This window comes from Dromiciops gliroides, chromosome 1 (genome assembly GCF_019393635.1).
Source record: "Dromiciops gliroides isolate mDroGli1 chromosome 1, mDroGli1.pri, whole genome shotgun sequence".
Classification (NCBI taxonomy): Eukaryota; Metazoa; Chordata; class Mammalia; order Microbiotheria; family Microbiotheriidae; genus Dromiciops; species Dromiciops gliroides.
This window is the reverse complement of record NC_057861.1, coordinates 61,604,972-61,624,298: the sequence shown is the minus strand read 5'-3', so window position 1 is coordinate 61,624,298 and position 19,327 is coordinate 61,604,972. Positions and strand designations below refer to the sequence as shown.

Here is a 19,327-nt window from a genome sequence, read left to right as displayed (position 1 = left end):
AAAAAAAAAAAAAAAGTAAAACAAAAGATTTTGCAGGGCTCTGCCACAGCCTGCATTATCTCTACCCCAACCTATTTTCTGACCTCATCTCACATGTCTTCTCTGATACTCTGCTACAAAACCAAACTTTTTGATCACTCTTTATGGTACTGAAATACCTTAATTAACCCTCTTCTCCATCTCTTCTATTACCATCCTGTTCTTCATTGTCTAGCTCAAATACTACCACTTCCACATTACCTTCTTTAATTTTTTTTCTCCATGTTCTCTGTCTCCTGCACTTAACACAGCAGTGTGCTGGTAAATGTTTAACATCCCACTCTCTGGGGAAAAATATATGCTCAAGACACATTTTAAAATTTAATCTGCATTATTAACATTTTCTTCATTATTTAAATCTAGATAGTAAGCAAAACCATATATTAAGCCCTACTTTGTATCAGTGATCCGTTTCCAAGGTGTAAATGTTCACACTAAAAATTTAACAGTTGGGAGCCAGTTCAAGTAGACTCCAGCACATTCTTTTTGTTTGTTTGTTTTTGTTTTTTGTAGGGCAATGGGGGTTAAGTGACTTGCCCAGGGTCACACAGCTAGTTAAGTGTCAAGTGTCTGAGGCTGGATTTGAACTCAGGTCCTCCTGAATCCAAGGCCAGTGCTTTATCCACTGCTCCACCTGGCTGCCCCAGCACATTCTTGACCTAAACACATAATACCACTGAGTTGTCCCTTGAACCACTACTATGTTTTAAAAATATCTAGGTTTAATCATCTCTACTAGAGTATAAGCTCCTAGTGGGTAGAAACCAGGAAGAGAGTAGAAGTCATAGGATCTTTAGGGCTGGAAAGGACCTTCAAAATCATCTAGTTTAGCTTCCACATTTTACAAATGAAGAACATTCGGCCTAGAAAGGGGAAGTGACTTGCCATAGTCTCATAGATGCTAACAGCACTAAGATGTGAACCCAGATTTTCTGACTCTAAATCCAGTGATCTTTCCACTTTCCCATGCTGCCTGGCTAGTGTTCCTGCCTTGTTTTAATTTCCGGTTTTCACATGAGGTTATCACCTAGTTGATCTTGAGAAATTGAAAGAAAATTATCTTAGGAGTTTTAGAGTATCAGGCACACTGTTGTGGAGAAGTAGAATGTTCTAAGTAGAAGCTTACTTTCTGACTGACCTATTTTCTCTTTACTTTTCAGTGACATGAAGCCAGAGAAGAGAGTTCCTTCACCTGATATTATAGTGTTATCAGACAATGAGCCTTCAAGCCCTAGAATGAATGGCTTAACAAAAATACCACTAAAGGAAACCAACACCGAAGCCCTCATGGTGAGTTGGGCTTTTTAATGTCTTTTCTATTACTAGCTGTTGAAAAGTATCAAAAACCAGAGCCTAATTGTTTTGATGACATTAAGCTAGAACTTGGAGCCACATAGTTCAAGAATTGGTTCCAAAACTCATGTCACTTGGTCATGAATATGACATGAATATTATATCTGACAACTTGGAGTACCTTTGGTGCCAGGATTAAAGTTCTCTTGAACTGTAACAGTACATTTTGATCTTAAAAAAAAAAAAGATACAGCTCATTCACAGGGAACAACTAGATATAATTTATTAATGTTAAAATAAAAGGTATATTAAGGACACATGAAAGTCTTCGATATGATGGTTCTGGTCCTTTTTGGCCTGCTTTGTGGTACCTGATATTTATGTAGCACTCTGGAGTTTATGAAATGCATACTGTCTCCTTTAATCCTCACAACAACCCTGTAAGTATTGTTGTTATATCCGTTTTGCTGATGAGCAAACTGAGGTTGAGTGGTTTAGTGACTTGCTCAGGGTCACTTAGCACCTGAATGATGCAGGATTCAACACAAGCATTCTAACCCCTATTTCACCTAGCTGCTTCCTTATACAGTTGAGGTCAAGCTAGAAGCCTAGTCACCTCTTCAAAGACTGCAGACTAACCTGCGTCACTCCAAAATGTTGGGACTTGTACTCTGTCTTAGGGTAAGCAGGCTGCTAGATATAGATGAATGTGCCAGTTACGGATAAGCTAGGTTAAGACTGTACATAGGGACTGGTAAAGTTCCTTTGGTGCTCACCTGTTGTACTATGGTACTATGGAGTCATCTATTGTTCTGGTTCCAATTTTTTTGTTGGTCCACCTCACCCCAGGAAAGGGCCTAATCTGACTAGACTCCTGGAAGTCAATAGGATTGATTAAGGACTTACTATTGACTAGATATCATGCTAAGCACTAAGGATATAACAAAAGGCCAAAAAACAGCCTCTGCCCTTAAGAGCTCACAATCCGATTTGGTGAGACCCCATGAAACTAACTACATACAAGTTATGTGCAGGATATACTGGAGAGAGAATTCCAGGTATGGGGGACAGGCTGTGAGAATGCAGAATATGAAGTATTGTATTCAAGGAGCAGCAAGGAGGCTAGAGATACTGTAAGGAATGATGAAGGGAATGAGAAGACTGGACAGGTACGAATGGACTTTTAAAAAGTCAAACAGAGGATTTTTTTTTTTTTTAAGTGAGGCATTTGGGGTTAAGTGACTTGCCCAGGGTCACACAGCCAGTAAGTGCCAAGTGTCTGAGGTCATATTTGAACTCATGTCCTCCTGAATCCAGGGTTGGTGCTCTATCCACTGCGCCACCTAGCTGCCCCAGAGGATTTTATATTTTATCCTGGAAGTATAGGAATCTACTGGAGTTTATTGAATGAGGAGGTGATATGGTCAGATCTACACTTTAAGAATATCACTTTGCCTAGCTGAATGGAAGATGGACTGGAGGAAGGCTATTACAGTAGTCAAGGTATGAGATGATGAGGGCCTGCATCAGTATGGTGGCAGTACCAGAGGAACGAAGGGAGTATAAATGAGAGATATAAAGGTAGAGTGTACAGGACCTGTCAGCAAACAGAATATGAAGGTGGGAGGATTTGGGTGAGGATGGAGAGGAGTCAAGAATGAAATCTAGGTTATGAGCATTTAGCACAGTCCCTGGCACATAGTTTCTTTTCTTTTCTTTTTTTGGTGAGGCAATTGGGGTTAAGTGACTTGCCCAGGGTCACACAGCTAGTAAGTGTTAAGTGTCTGAGGCCAGATTTGAACCCAGGCCCTCCTGACTCTAGGGCTGGTGCTCTATCCACTGCACCACCTAGCTGCCCCCCTTACCTTCATTTTTAGTTTAAACTCATAAAACTTGATCAGATTCATGAGACATGAAGCAAATATATTTTCTTTTTCTTTATTTTATATTCATTTTGAACTTAAAGACAAAAAAAGAACATTTCCATATACACAGCACGACATAAAGGGAAGATTCAATATAAAAACATGAATTTCCAACTCTTTACTTTGGGGAGGGGGCAGGGCAGGGCAGTGAGGGTTAAGTGACTTTCCCAGGGTCACACAGCTACTAAGTGTCAAGTGTCTGAGATCAGATTTGAACTCAGGTCCTCCTGACTCCAGGGCCAGTGCTCTATCCACTGCGCCACCTAGCTGCCCCTACAAAGGGTTTTTATAAAGTACCTTTAATTTGCATTTCTCTAATCAGTAGTGATTGGGAAATTTTTCATATGGCTGTAGATAGCTTTAATTTCTTCATCTGAAAACTGCCTGTTCTTATCCTTTGACCATTTCTCAATTGGGGAACAACTTGTATTATACATACACACACACACACACACACACACACACACACACACACATTTTTTTTTTTTAATGGTGAGGCAATTGGGGTTAAGTGACTTGCCCAGGGTCGCACAGTTAGTATGTGTCAAGTGTCTGAGGCCGGATTTGAACTCAGGTCCTCCTGACTCCAGGGCTGGTGCTCTGTCTACTGCGCCACCTAGCTGTCCCTTGTATTATATATTCGATTTGGTTCTTTATATTTTAGAAATGAAGCCTTTATCAGAAACACTGGCTGTAAAAAATATATTGCTTTTGTTTGTACAAAACTTTTTTAATTTAATGTAATCAAAATTATCCATTTTGCATTTCATAATGTTCTCTATCTCATCTTTGGTCATAAATTCTCCTCCCCATAGATCTGACAAGTAAATTATTCCTTCCTTTTCTATGCCTATGGGATTTGCCTATGGGTTCACCCATTATGCCTAGGTCATGTACCCGTTTTGACTTTGCTTTGGTATACGGTGTAAGATGTTGGTTTCAGTTCTGGGGGGGTGGGGGGCAGTGAGGGTTAAATGACTTGCCCAGGGTCACACAGCTAGTAAGTGTCAAGTGTCTGAGGTCGGATTTGAACTCAGGTCATTCTGAATCCAGGGCCAGTGCTTTCTCCACTGTGCCCCCTCAGTTCATTATTTCTTATAGTGCAATAAGTCATATACCACAACTTGTTTAGCCATTTCCAATTGAAGGGCACCTATCATTTTAGCCAATCTGATAGATCTACAATAATAACTCAAAGTTCTTTTAATTTGTATATATCTAATTAATAATGATTTAGAGCATTTTATATGACTATATAGTTTTGTTTTTTTTTTTTTGGCGGGGCAATGGGGGTTAAGTGACTTGCCCAGGGTCACACAGCTAGTAAGTGTCAACTGTCTGAGGCCGGATTTGAACTCAGGTACTCCTGAATCCAGGGTCGGTGCTTTATCCACTGCACCACCTAGCCGCCCCCCGACTATATAGTTTTGATTTCTTCATCAGAAAAGTACCATTCATATCCTTTGACCATTTATCAATTGGGGAATGACCCATATCCTTAAAGATTTGACAGAGTTCTTTATATATTTTAGAAATTAGACTTTTATCTGAGACTGCATATAACATTTTTCCCCCAGTTTTCTGCTTTCCTTCTAATCTTGGCTACATTGGTTTTATTTGTACAAAACCTTTTTTAACTTAATGTAATTGGAATTATTCATTTTATACCTTACAATGCTCTCTTTCTCTTGTTTATTCATAAAATGTTCTCCTATCCATAAGTCTGATAGGTAATATGTTCCATGTTCTTCTAATATCTCCCTTTATTTCTGGGCCGTGTATCCATTTTGACTTTGTCTTGGTATATGATTTAAGATAATAGTCTGTGCCCAATTTTTACTAGACAGCTTTCTAGCTTTCCCAACAATTTTTACCAAGTAATAAGTTTTTTTAATCCCCCAAACATAAATCTTTTCTTTTGTCAAACACAAGGTTATTATAATCATTTACTTACTGTGTATATTGTAGGTGTACTCTATTCCACTGATCTCACTTTCTGTTTATTAGGGAGTACCAGGTAGTTTTGATAATTACTGCCTTATTAGCTTAAAATCTGGTACGGCTAAACCTCCTTCTTTTTCATTTTTATTAGTTTTTTTGAAATTCTTGACCTTTTATTTTTTGAAATGAATTTTGTTTTCTCTAACTCAGTAAAAATGGTTTTTATAATTTAATTAGGATGCCATTGAATGCATAGGTAAAATTATCATTTTTATTAGATTGGCTTTGCCTACTCATGAACATTTAATATTTCTCCAGTTATTTAAATCTAATTTTATTTGTATAAAAACATTTTATAATAAAGTTTATTCTGTTTTGGCAGGTATACACCCTGGTATTTTTTACTATCTACAGTTCTTTTTAATAGGGTATCTTTTACTATCTTTTCTTGCAAGATTTTATTGGTGATATATAAAAATGCTAATGGTTTATGTGGATTTATTTTATATCATACTATATTACTAAAATTAGTTATTGTTTCAACTGACTTTTTAGTTGAATCTTTAGGATTTTCCAAATATATCATCTGCAAATAGAGTTTATCTCATTTCCTATTCTGATTCCTTCCATTTTTTATTGCTATTGCTAGCATTTCTAATACAATATTGACTAATATTTGTGACACATAACTTAGCTTCCCCCTTTTTGGGGGAGGAGGACAGTGAGAGTTAAGTGACTTGCCCAGGGTCACACAGCTACTAAGTGTCAAGTGTCTCAGGCTGTATTTGAACTCAGGTTCTCCTGAATCCAGGACCAGTGTTCTATCCACTGTGCCACCTAGCTGCTCCTTCCTGTTTCCCTTTTAATTAAATTAAATTTTTGCTTTAACCTTGTCTGAGATCATGATTGCTACCCCTGCTGTTTTTTTTTTCAGCTGAAACATAAATCAGTTCTACTCCAACCTTTTAACTTCATGTTTATCTCTCCTTTTTAATTGTATTTCTTGTAAACAACCAAGATTCTAATTTTGTAATTTTGTTTCTTGTAAACAACCAAGATTCTAATTGGATTCTAATTTTTAATCCATTCTGCTATCCCATTTCCTTTTTATGGGTGAGTTCATCCCATTCACATTCAAAGTTATAGTTACTGGTTGTGTATTTCTCTCCATCTTATTTTTTCTCACTATTTATCTTTCTCTCCCTATTTACTCTATCTCTTCTCATGTACCTAATTTACTTCTAACCATTGCCTTGTTCTCTTATTCCTTAATCTACCTACCCCTCTAAAAATTCCTTCCTTATCTTCCCCCTCCAAGAGTCCCTCCATTATCCTATCTCCTTTCCTTCCTATTTCTTTATAAATTTGAAGACTTTTATGCCCTTCTAAATGTATATATTATTCTTTCTTTATCCCAGTTATGTAGAATTCCAGCACTAACAGGCCCCCTCCCCTACTGAAACAGTTCTTCCATTCACGCTTTATTGTATAATTATTCCATTTTACCTCTCCCTACCTAATTTTATTTTGGGAGACTCATCCCATCATACTCAACTCAACCCTGAGCCTTACATCAATATAGGAGCTTTCAAACTACACAAGTAATGATAACAATCTTAAGAGCACCAATAACATTTTCCCATATAAGAAGTAAACAGTTCAACTTATTGAGTATCTTATGTTTCTCGCTCATTTTGTGTCTCAAATTTTCTATCAAGTTCTAGACTTTTTGTCACAAATACTGTATTAAATATCCATTTTTTAAAATTCAGAATATTCTTGATTGTAAGTCCAGCTCCTTTGTTCTACAAAATATAATGCCCCAAGCCCTTCAGTCTTTTAATGTAAAATCTTGTGTTATCCTCACAGTAGCACCACAGTATTTAAATTGGCTTTTTCTTATTACTTGTATTTTTTCCTTAACCTGGGAGCTTCAAAACTTGGCTACAATATTCCTGTAAGTTTTCATCTTGGGATCTCTTTCAGCTGGTGATTAATGAATTTTTCCTATTTCAATTTTACACTCCTTTTTTTTTTTTTAAGTGAGGCAATTGGGGTTAAGTGACTTCCCCAGGGTCACATAGCCAGTAAGTGTTAAGTATCTGAGGCTGGATTTGAACTCATGTCCTCCTGACTCCAAGGCCAGTGCTCTATCCACTGTGCCATCTAGCTGCCCCACTCAATTTTATACTCTTGATCCAGTACTTCAGGGCAATTTTCCTTAATCAAAACTTTCAGGTAGTCCAACAATTCCTATATTTTCTCTCCTCAGTCTGTTTGCCAAATCAATTTTTTTCTAATGAAATGTTTCACATTCTCTTCTTTTTTTTATTCTTTTTATTAAAAAAAATTAATTTCTTGGTGTCTTATAACATCATTAGCTTCCCCTTGCCCAATTCTAGTTTTTAAGGAATTATTTTCTTCCTTAATTTTTTTTATCTCTTTTCCAGTTAGTTGATTTTTCTTTTAATAATTCTCTTGATTTTCTTGGATTGCTCTTATTTTTTCCCCCTAATTTTTCCTTAGCCTCTCACTTGATTTTTAAAGTGCTTTTAAAACTCTTCTAAGAATTCTTTCAGGTTTTGTGATCATTTGACAATTTTTCTTTGAATTAAGTAGGAATGGGTTTTCTTAACTTCACTATCTTATTTTGAGTATGAACCCAGATCTTCTCTGTCCCCTTAGTAGCTATCTATGGTCAGGTTATTTCTCCTTTGCTTACTCACTGTTAGTGTTATTATTATCATTACATTTTAGCAGTTTATTATTATAATTAAGTTCTGGTCCAGAAGTATGGGGGATGATGCCTTAGGCTTCAGGTTTTATGTACTGTTGCTTTCTAAGCTCTTTCTAGGAGCTGGACTTCGGGCACTCCTCTCCATCTCAGAGCTAATGACTAGGGCCCCTATCCACAAAGTCACTGCAAATACTCTTACTTCTTGTGGGCTAAGGGCTGGGAATGTCCGATTACCCCTCTGCTCTGGAACCACTGAGCTCGCTGGGTGTGTGCTTGTTCCTCCTTACCATCACCCACAGCAAAATCTGGTCAGTGAACCTGTGTGTGGTATCACCTCACACTGGCTGCCACGTGGACTTCTTTGTTGATTCAGCAGAGTGCCTGGAATTGTTTGCTCTTAAATTGAGCCTGACCTCCCTTGAGATATATATTCTCACCAGACCTCCTTAGTTATTCTCTATCTGTTGTCTAGAGCCATGATGACTAAAGAGGGACTTTTTTCCTTTTACTTATCATTGCCTCTTCCAAACATAACACTGTTGACTCCTTTTTTCCAGGAGAAATCCAGGATGATCCAGATTCGTTTAATCTGCTTTGGTGGAACTATAATATTAGCAAAATCTTTCTGGTGTGAGGTTCCTTGTTTTTTATCCCTCAACCCCTTTCCAGAACCCATCCGGGCCCACTGGGCTGCAAAAAGACCCTTGTCTCACCCTTGCTTCATTTCAGCCTTTCCTGTCAGACCTACCAGTCCTCTAGGCCTTACCATCTACCCTATCCTTATGTCCTGAAGACCCTGCCACTGTCATCTCACCTGTTTAAATTATCTGAGGACGGCTGGGCCTTGACATCCACTCCACTGCCTCTTGAGAGCAGACAGTCTCACTTTTTCTATTTATATCCCCAAAGCTTAGCGTGATACTTGGCATACAGAGAAAGCACTTCATAAACGGTGTTTTTTTTCCTTCATGCTTTCATTCACGGCTGCTTTCTTTTGTTTTTAGCTGGCACCCTCTTTTCCACAGTGTTTAATTTTACCCCATGTCCACGCTTAAACCAGTAGAGTAAAAGGCAGCCAAGCAGTCTTAGAAAAACTGGGCTTTTTGAAAACTGTTGCCAGAACAGAAAGCCAACAATGTCTGAGAAAAATGAGAGATGGGAATTAGGCTCAGTTGAGAGAACCAAAGCAAAGTAAAAAATGGAAAGGTGGGAATTTTACCCAGTTAGTTCTCAGCATCGGAGTCACCCACTGATATTCTGTATTGGCTCCTTAGTCCTTTTCTTACTGGTTCACAGTCAGCATCGGTTTCAGCAACAATGGGTAGTGGCAATGAGCATGTACTCAGTGAGTGTTCGACCTCCTGTCTTCCCTCATTCTTTTTCCAGTGGTGCAGCAGAGCTGCCCTTTCTCTCCTCTCTCTTAGGACTGGATGAGAGGGACATTTTTATAGGTCGTGGTCTCATGGTTCCGAGGGGATTGTCTGCCAATGAATGTTGCCTCCACTCCTTGTTATATAACAGTTTGTGTTGGTGTTTGATTTCACGTCTTATTTATGTTATATTTTTCTCAGTGCTACACGTGGTGTTCTCTACACAGTTGGTGCTTAATAAATGTTTGTCGAATGAATTAGTGAATAAAGAATGAAGAAGAATCCTATACTTAAAGCTGGGGAGCCTAGCATTGAGTCCTACTCCAGTATTTATTACTCATGTGATGTTAGAGCCTCAGTTACCTCCTTTGTAAAATGGAAATAGTAGTACTTGGACTAACTCTATTACAGCTTCTGTTCATGAGGAAAGGAGTCTTTGTAAATTGTAAATCATAACAGAAATATGAGATGCTATCATTGTTATTAAAACACTACAAAGCAGAGCCTTCACAGACTATCACTGCTTTAAACTTTTGTTTTCCCAAATTGTCTCCTTTTATTCACTTATTCTGTCATTTCTTCTTGCAGAAAAGCAGCCCAGAAGAACGAGAGAGAATGATCAAACAACTTAAAGAAGAGTTACGATTAGAAGAAGCAAAACTTGTTTTGTTGAAAAAGCTAAGACAAAGTCAAATACAAAAAGAAGCCACTACCCAGAAGGTGTGTACTATTTTCTGGGATGTTTGAGATGAGTTGTTATAATTTAGGATGAATCTTTTTGAGGATGGTGGTTCTGAGTATCTCATTTTGTTCACTGCCTTAGGATACTTACCTATGTACAGAATCCCATTTAAAAAAAAAAATAATAATAATAATAAAAGCCCCTGACATATCTTTTGTTGTTTTAAGGAGAAAGGAGATTTTTCTGGGGCTATGCAGCCTGGTAGAAGGAAGGGCAATTAGTTTAATGAAGGAAAGATATGTATTGGCCCCATAAAAGCAGAACAACCTCTAATTCATGGTATTTTTCATTATATTTTAAAGTTTTCCTTTCAGAGAAATCTCATTTAAGGAATTTGCTTTTTTATGTATTATTATAACTGTTCTGAATTTAGCTAAAAGTGTGTTTGAGTATGTAGGATTTCCTTTAGAGCAGTATATTTAAAATGTGACTTTGGTGAGACTAAAAACTTGACAATATTTCTTCAGAATAAAAAGAAATTTAATACCTATTAAAGCTTAAAACAGTACTAAGACTTTTGGAGCAGCATATATATTCAGTTAGTAGATAAAAGTCCATTGCTGCCTAGAAACTCTACTATTTGTATTTCAAGAAAGGCTTCCTTTTTCCTGTTTTATAATAGATCTATAATAATAGTTTGACAACTCCAAATTCTGTAACTTAGACATGTGTGTCTTGAAACATTTTTTCATTTTTCTTATTGTCAGATTTCTCTTTCCAATCTGATCTGGGTCTTGTTTAAACCTAGACATTTGAACATGATGATAGTATGTGTATGAAAAAAATACTTTCACATTCCTAAATCTTTTTTTTAAAATGCCTTTTTTAGAAAGATAATCAGTCCATCGATGAGGTTTTCTAGCCTCATCCTTGGGCCTATATTGTCGGTCCTTCCAGCTGGATAGGACCAGCCAAAGCTTGTCACTAACATAATCAAGAGTTTCTACAACATGATGAAGTATCTGAGAAAGATTTCAGTGGAAATCATCAGAGAAAAGTGTTTGGAACATTATATGGTTATATTCACATCAAAGGCTTTGTTGGGCTTTTAAAGTGCCTTAACATTTTTCCTCCCTTTGGGAAAATCCCCCATCTTGTGAAATCTCTCAGTTGCTTTTTGATTCATTTTAGTAAGTATCAAAATAGTCATTAATATAGTATAAAGGCTTATTTCTTTAAGGTGGGGGGGGGCGCAGGAATAAAAACATTGTACTTAACTGATTTGTGATTTTGTTTGGGGGCTTTCTACTTAGTATCCTTCTATCTTGTCTTCTGAAACTACTTAGAAATATTTGGTGCAGTCCATTATCACTCATTAAAGAGGTAGAACCTTAAATACTATTCTTGATCATGTAGCAGCAAGACCAATTTTTCTAGCTCTCCTAGGGAGGAATGAGTTCCCATTACCATATTTAGTCTTTTTGTCCAGTCTATAAAATCCCTGCACTGAGTTGTTTGTGTAGGTGTGGAGATTACCTTGCCCACTTGTCAGATGGCAAGCTCTGAATATTGTTGGGAGGTAAAGTGCTGAAACAAGGATCAACCTATTCCAGTATACCAGTCCATTTTGCTCACTTTACTCAACCACAACCTCCTGCCATTCTGGCCACACGAGAACAAAGCATTCAGCCTCCATTTAGCTATCTGGGAAAAGCAGTGAATGATTTTAAAAGCTCAATACCACTGAGGGTCTGTGGTCAAGAGAAAATTGTTTCATGCCCTGTTTTTCCTCTACCATTCACACATGCCCAACAGTTTGCCTTTGTTCCAATTATTGACACAGACAGGGTCATTTTCTTAGTTTGAAAGTATGGCTATGGGAGCATGGCCAAAAAATCAATATCTTCTTAGCAAAATCTTACTCCATGAGGATTACTTATTCATGTAGATTTTAGGGGGAGGGGATGTTTTTGTTCCTCTTAATTGCTTGCCACTGTGCTCCCACTCTCTCATGTGTATCATTTTGATGTTCTTTTGCAGCCTGTTGGCTCCTCTGGGAATGCTGTGGCCACCCCTCCCCCCTTGGTACGGGGAACACAAAACATTCCTGCTGGCAAGCCATCTCTTCAGGTCAGTTTGATCCTTGGAAACACTGCCAGGTTGGAGGGAAGAGAAATGAGAAGGGCATAAAGAGAGGGAAAGGAAAACATGGTACTTGTTTCTAATATCAGTGCTGCCTTCCTAATTTGAAACAAGAAAAAGGAATTCATTGTTGTATTTATTGATAGGAAATAGCTAAAGAGGATAATGAGTGTTTAACATTGGAGTTTCAGTGTAGAACAAACCTGTGACTTATGATTAATAGGGAACACATTCTAGTAGTCATGGCAAACTGGAAAAACATACTTTAGTCAACTGTTATTAAACCATAAAGCCTCCAAACCTTGGCCACCAGATAGAGGCTTCAAGGATAAGAAAAACAGACTTTCTAGGCCAAGACCCAAATGTCCTGAGTTTCTCTCCCACTTTGCTCCCTATAATGAAATTCTAAATTCCTTGAACCAAAATGAACATTTGAAATGCAGAAGCAGATTTGTAACAGTCTAGCCAATAGAATTCATTTTTGGATCTGCATTAGGCTTAGCCACCTCATAGGCATAAGCAGGTTTGAGGGTACTGAAATGATACTGCTTCCTCCCCTTTAAGAAAAACAGCTCAAAGAATACTCTCTGATTACAAGCTAGATTTCCTGGGAGCATCTAAACAGTATAAGCATGATACTTAGACTTCATCACCAAACTAACTTCATAACTGAATTGTCCCTTACTCATCTTTGAAGGCACCCCATTCTAGATCTTTGCTATATGCATGAGCTAAATGGAACCAACATTCAGTGTGAGTGTTGACTCCAGAACACTTGTTAGATACCCAGATCCTGAATTTTGTTTCAAGTGTGGTGTCTTAGACCTTGAGCAAAGCACACTACTCAATTTCAATTGTAATGGACCACTTTTAAGTGACAATGACTTATCATCTATCTACCATATTACACACTTTGTATTACTTGTGATGTGCCTTTGTATTTATCCACTTAAAGTCATTACCTTTTGGGCACTTTGTAATTTGCAGGCCTCATCTACAAGAATACCAGGCAATGTTATTCCTCCTCCTCTGGTCCGTGGAGGCCAACAGACATCTTCAAAGCTGGGGTCTCAGCAGAACACACAAATAGTGATGCCCCCTCTTGTTAGAGGAGCCCAGGTAAGAAGAGAGGGGTTTAGCTGGATATTTTCTTTGTTCATATAAAAGTTGGATTCTTGAATCTTTCCATTTCCCATCCCTCTGCTTCAAGACTTCACAAGTTCCCCTTTCATTTGAATCTAGTAATATTGACTAGGATTATGTTATCTTTTCTCATAGTAGTATTGGGCTGGCTGAACTCACTTCTACTGCCTTGGTTAAGTGTTTGGCACTAGTGTTGTGGTTGCCCTTTGTTAGCCTGGAACTTTGCTAGGATTTAAGCTCCAAATAAATGAATTGACTTGAGGTGTAATAGCATCTGACATTGTTTCAGTGATCTTAACAGAAGAATCTCAGTATTACTGTCCTGTTTAGTATTCTTTGCCCAATCACCATCTTTTATCTACCCATTGAATTCTCCAGAAGAGATCCACAAAAGTAGGTGTTCAAACATGTAGCTGCTAGCTATTGTTTTCCTTTATAATTATCCATAGCACAACTAGTGAACAACTGTTAGGGTAATATTACCAAGTGGTACACAGCCGTTAGGTAGTATGGGTAAGGTGGGCTGACCATTAGCTATTCTTTGCTCTTGTCATATGGCCAGACCATCTTTTTAAAGTCATACGGTTTTTGATGTCATCCAACACTCTGGTTATTCTCAGTAGTTCCTTGTTTGTCATGTGATGTTTCTAGTAAGTATTTCTCCATTGCCTTTTGAGTGATAATTCTTAAGAGATTCTGTGTGGTGTTTCCATGACTTTTAACTGATCAAGAACATTGGTAGACTATTCATATTAAAAGGCAATGCTGGGGGCAGCTAGGTGGCACAGTGGATAAAGCACTGGCCCTGGATTCAGGAGGACCTGAGTTCAAATTTGGCCTCAGACACTTGACATTAACTAGCTGTATAACCCTCATTGTCTCCCCCCCCCCAAAAAAAAAAAAAAGGTGGAGGGCAATGCTTGTACTTCTGGAAGAAATTTGGAGTCATTAAAGAAGCTTTATAATTTGCCTAAGATTATCTGTCTAGCCCACTAATCTATTTAATTCTGTGTCTCAATCATTATTCATTTGCAATGTCTATCAAAAATACATACAATGGTATATCAGCTCTATAAGTCGTGTCTTATAATGTAGGCAGTAGATATTCTTTATCAACTTGGTTTTTCCCCAGTGGTTAGGTAGGCCAAATTATTTTGAATGGATACAAACCCTATCTGGGAGGTTCTGTATTGTTATACGACTCTGTATACCTATGAAAATGTCATGCACAAACAGGAATAACCTGGGTAACCTCACTGTCTTAAAGGGAATCCCTTGTTAATTTGAACTCTGTAGGATCTCTTCCATGATAGTGCTGAATGCCTTTGGCAAATTTATTTCTCCCTAATTTATGCTTTTCTTGATGTTATGGTTAGAAAGTTATTGAACAAGATCCTCTCAGTTGTAGCAGTCAAAGAATTTTATAATCTTTGAATTAAAAAAAAAAATTCCGTTCTGAAATCTGTCCCTCCCTCTACTCCCCACCCTTTGAAAAGGCAAGAAATACAGTACCCATTATACATATGAAGTCATGTAACACAAATCTCTACATTAGCCAGTATTGCCACTGTCTCCCCCAAATGGCAAAAAAAGACAAAATGAAAAAAACATTTGTCTGCACTCTTGATAATCTTTGAATGGACAACACATCTTGTTGAAAAACAGCCTTCAACAAATATAACAAAAATGGAAACTATTGGATGTTGGAAAGGATGTGGGAAAGCTGGGACACTAATCTACTTTTGGTGGAGTTGTGAAAAGATCCAACCATTCTGGAGAGCAGTTTGAAACTGTGCCCAAAGGACTATAGAACTGTGCATACCCTTTGATCCAGCAATACCACTGCTAGGTTTATATCACAAAGACATCCCAAAAAAAGAGAAAAAGACCTTTTTGTACAAAAATATTTATAGTGATTCTTTTTGTGCTGGCTAAGAATTGGAAATCAAAGGAATGCCCATCAATTGGGGAATGGCTAAACAAGCTGTGGTATGTGATGGTGATAGACTATTATTGTGCTATAAGAAATGACAAGCAGGATGATTTCAGAAAGACTTGAAAAGACTTGTATGAACCAGTGTATAGTGTGAAGTGAGCAGAACCAAGATAACGTTATGCACAGTAACAGCAATATTGTTTGATGAAGAACTGTGAATGACTTAACTATTCTCAGCAATACAATGATCCAACACGATCCCAAAGGACTAATAATGAACTATACAATCCATCTCCAAAGAAAGAGCTGATAATGATAGAACACAGACTGAAACATGCTATTTTCACTTTCATTCTTTTCCTTATATTCAAGTTTTCTTATACACAATTACTAATATGGTAATGTTTTACATAATTCTACATGTATAACCTATATCTGCTTACCACCTCAGGGAGGGAGATGGGGAGGAGGGATGGAAGAATAGAATTTGGAACTCAAAACTTTAAATAAAAATGATTATTTTTATTTTTTAAAAGATATGTCAGTGTATATGTGGGTTATTCTCAAAAAATTTTGTGTAGATCAGAAAGTAACCATTTGGTCAGTAGTTGTGAATACTTCTATTGCCTTTTTTAATATATTAATAAGATTTTTTTCCTCACATTTTGACATCTTTCCTCCCTTCACATACTTTGTGAATTAATTTTTCAAAGTTATCACATTTTCCACAAATGTCCCTTAATTCCTGTTTATGTTCATAGTTTATTCCAGCTGTTTCTCTTCTCTTTGAAGCCATTTCTACCTTTTCCATAAATACATGTGAGATTTTGTCAGAATTTTTGAAAGTTTTTATAAAAATCTTTTGCTATCTTTTCTGTTTTTCTTTTCTTTATAGTCCTCCTACTTTCTCCCCCCAAAATGACTTTGTTTAGTTGGGTCTCTTATCAAGCTTCTTTAAACTACTTGTACCTTCCCTTGTCTCTGTTTTATGAGATCAGAATCTTTCATCATCTTTCTCTGTAAGATTTTACAAACAAGTTTATATTCTTTAAGTTTATATTATTACCTTTGGCTACTGTAACTCCTATATCTGCTATATCTCTGAATGCTATGAAAGAGTTTTCCAGTAAAATTGTGATCCTTGAAAGCAGTAATTTTCATTTTTGTCTTTGTATCGCCAGTAGCCAACCCAGTGCCTAACATGTTATAGGCACTCAATAAATGCCTATCAAATTGAAATGACTTTTTTAAAAGCCCTTTTCATTTTCTTATCATGACATTGGATTTATATCAGTTGAATTTGTGTTAAGAAATTATTTTAACCCATAACTATGGCCTTCTGTCTCAATTCCATTTTTCTTTTAGCATCAGTGATTTGTTTAAATAGGTAAGAATGGAATTGTTTTAAATACGCATATTTTTAGATCTTTGCTTTAATAAATCAGTGGTCTTGACCATATACAGACTTCTGGTTTAGGAGTATCTCCTCCCTACCCATAATGGAATGAAATCTTTGTTCCTGTAACTTTACCATCAGTTCTAGTTTTGTCCCCCTCCCCAGTGCCAAGCAGAAAAGGGATAATCTGTCTTCCATATTCCAGCATTTTTTTTAAAGAATATTTTTTTTATTTCCATTTCTAAATTTTCTCATTTTACATCCCCCCCGCCCCAACCCAATTATGAAAGCAAGAAATACAATGCCCATTTTACATATGAAGTCATACAAAACCTATTTCTACATTAGCAGTGTTTTGGAGGGGGGGGTGTAGGGGTAGGGAAGGCAAGAAAAATTAAGGAAAAGGGGGGAAAATCTCCTTCCTTCTACATTCAGAGGCCATCAGTTGTCTCTCTTTGGAAAGTGGATAACATTTTTCAGTCCTTTGGAATTATCATAGATCATTGCATTGATCAGAGTTCTAAGTCTTTCACAACTGATTATCTTTATAATATTTCTATTTATTATCAACATTGTTCTCCTGGTTTTGTTCACTTCATTTTACATCAGTTTATACAAATCTTCCCAGGTTTTTCTGAAACTATGCCCTTCACCATTTCTTAAAACACAACAGTTTTGCATTCTAATCATATACCATGACTTTTTCGGCCATTTTCCAATTGATGGGCAACCCCTCAATTTCCAATTCTTTGCTACCACAAAAAAACCTGCTATAAATATTTTTGTGCATATAAGTCCTTTCCCTTTTTCCTCTTTGATCTCTTGGGATATAGACTTTGAGGTATTGTTGGGTCAAACTGATATGTATGCAGCTTTATAGCTCTTCTGGCATAGTTCCAAATTGTTCTTCAGAATGGTCGAACTAGTTCACAGCTTCACCAGCAGTGCATTAGTGTACCTATTTTACCATGTTCCTTCCAGTATTTATAATTTTCCTTTTCTGTCTTCTTAGCCATCAGATGTGTATGAGTTTATATCTGAGTTCTTTTAATTTACATTTCTCTAATTATTAGTGATTTAGGTTATTTTTAATATGACTTGATAGCTTTGACTTCTGATAAGTGCTTGTTTGTATCCTTTGATGATTTATCATTTGGGGAATGGCTCTTATTATAAATTTGCTTCAATTCCCTATATATTTGAAAAAAGAGACCTTTATCAGAAACTTGCTGCAAAAATTTTCTGTCAGTTTCTTGCATTTCTCCTAATTTTGGCTACATTGGTTTTCTTTGTGCAGAAACTTTTTAGTTTATTGTATTTAATTACCCATTTTGCCTCCTGTGATCCTTCTTATCTCTTGTTTGGTCATGAACTCTTCCCCTATCCTTACATTTGATAGGTAATTTTTTTTCCCCTTGACCTCCTAATTTTCTTATGATATTATCCTTTATTTCTAAATTATATGCCCATTTTGAACTTTAATTGGTATCATTGTGAGATATTAGTCTATACCTAGTTTCTGCCAGACAATTTTCCAGTTTTTTTCCAGCAGTTTTTGTCAAAAAGTGACTTCTTGCCCCAATAGCTGGGATCTCTGGTTTTGTCAAAGAACTGGGACACTGTACTCATTTCCTTCAATTTATTGAGTATTTAATATGTTCCATTGTCATTCTGATTCTTATCCAGTACTGACTTGTTTTAATGATTACTACTTTTCAGTATAGTTTGAGGTCTAATTCTGCTATCAATCCCCTTCACATTTTTTCATTGATTCCCTTGATTTTATTGACCTTTTCCTCCAGATGAATTTTGTTATTATTATTATTTTTTTAGATCTATAAATCCTTTGGTAGTTATGCCATCACTTCACATGTTGGAAAGGAGAAATTATGTTCCTCTGAAGTCTTTTTCTAGGCTAAACATCCCTGGTTCCTTTAGCCTACTCTCATTTGGCACGGTCTCCATCTTCTCACCTATCTGTGGACACACTTCATTTGGTCAATATTCATTGTAAAAGGTGGTGACCAGAACTGAATATGATACTTCTTCTCATTTAGGTCTGTTAAGGGCATGGGACAAGCAGGACTAGCATTTACCTTATTCCAGAAGTGACAGTAATCTTTTACTATTGATCAAATCCTGAAGCAACAAAAAGTTCAAGAAAGCCTTCCAGCCAACAGCCATGTTAGCATTTTGCTGTGTGAGGAAATCCCCACTGATGATACTGCTATTCAGAGATCTTGTATGAATATATGGCATTGGGCCTACTAACAGCATGTAAAACCTAAGACTTTTCTGTGCATAAAAAACTGGAGACTTTTCCATTATTACTCAAACTGAAACAATCATCAATGCATTACAGATCTTTTCTTGAGCTTTGGGTCCTGCAGTTACAGTTAATAGCATGTAAATTATATTGACTACGATAATAGTAATACTGTCGCTTTTTTGTCCTTGTCTTATATCATCTCCATTGCATCATTCCGTTGCTTCATGAAACCATTGCATCAGCCAATCTCTGTCTCTTCCCAGCAAATCCATAACATCAGGCAACATTCCAGCACGGGGCCTCCTCCTCTACTTCTGGCACCACGGGCATCTGTTCCCAGCGTGCAAATTCAGGGTCAGAGAATTATACAGCAGGGTCTCATCCGAGTTACCAATGTCCCCAACACTAGCCTGCTGGTGAATATCCCACAGGTGAGTTCTGAGCTATCTTTATA

The 19,327-nt window shown here is 37.0% G+C and overlaps 1 protein-coding gene across 2 annotated transcripts in view; it reads left to right on the top strand.

Annotated features, from left to right (window-relative positions):
* The window catches only part of GATAD2A (GATA zinc finger domain containing 2A), a 75,989-nt gene that overhangs the window by 40,757 nt on the left and 15,905 nt on the right, over positions 1–19,327 (top strand). Inside the window, exons 3-7 of one of the 2 annotated variants that reach the window (XM_043978565.1) lie at positions 1,200–1,329; positions 9,894–10,025; positions 12,028–12,117; positions 13,117–13,248; positions 19,116–19,304. In XM_043978565.1, coding sequence (XP_043834500.1) covers positions 1,200–1,329; positions 9,894–10,025; positions 12,028–12,117; positions 13,117–13,248; positions 19,116–19,304 — 673 coding nt within the window. The remainder of the gene's footprint in view (positions 1–1,199; positions 1,330–9,893; positions 10,026–12,027; positions 12,118–13,116; positions 13,249–19,115; positions 19,305–19,327) is intronic. The other variant, XM_043978566.1, reaches the window with a different exon arrangement.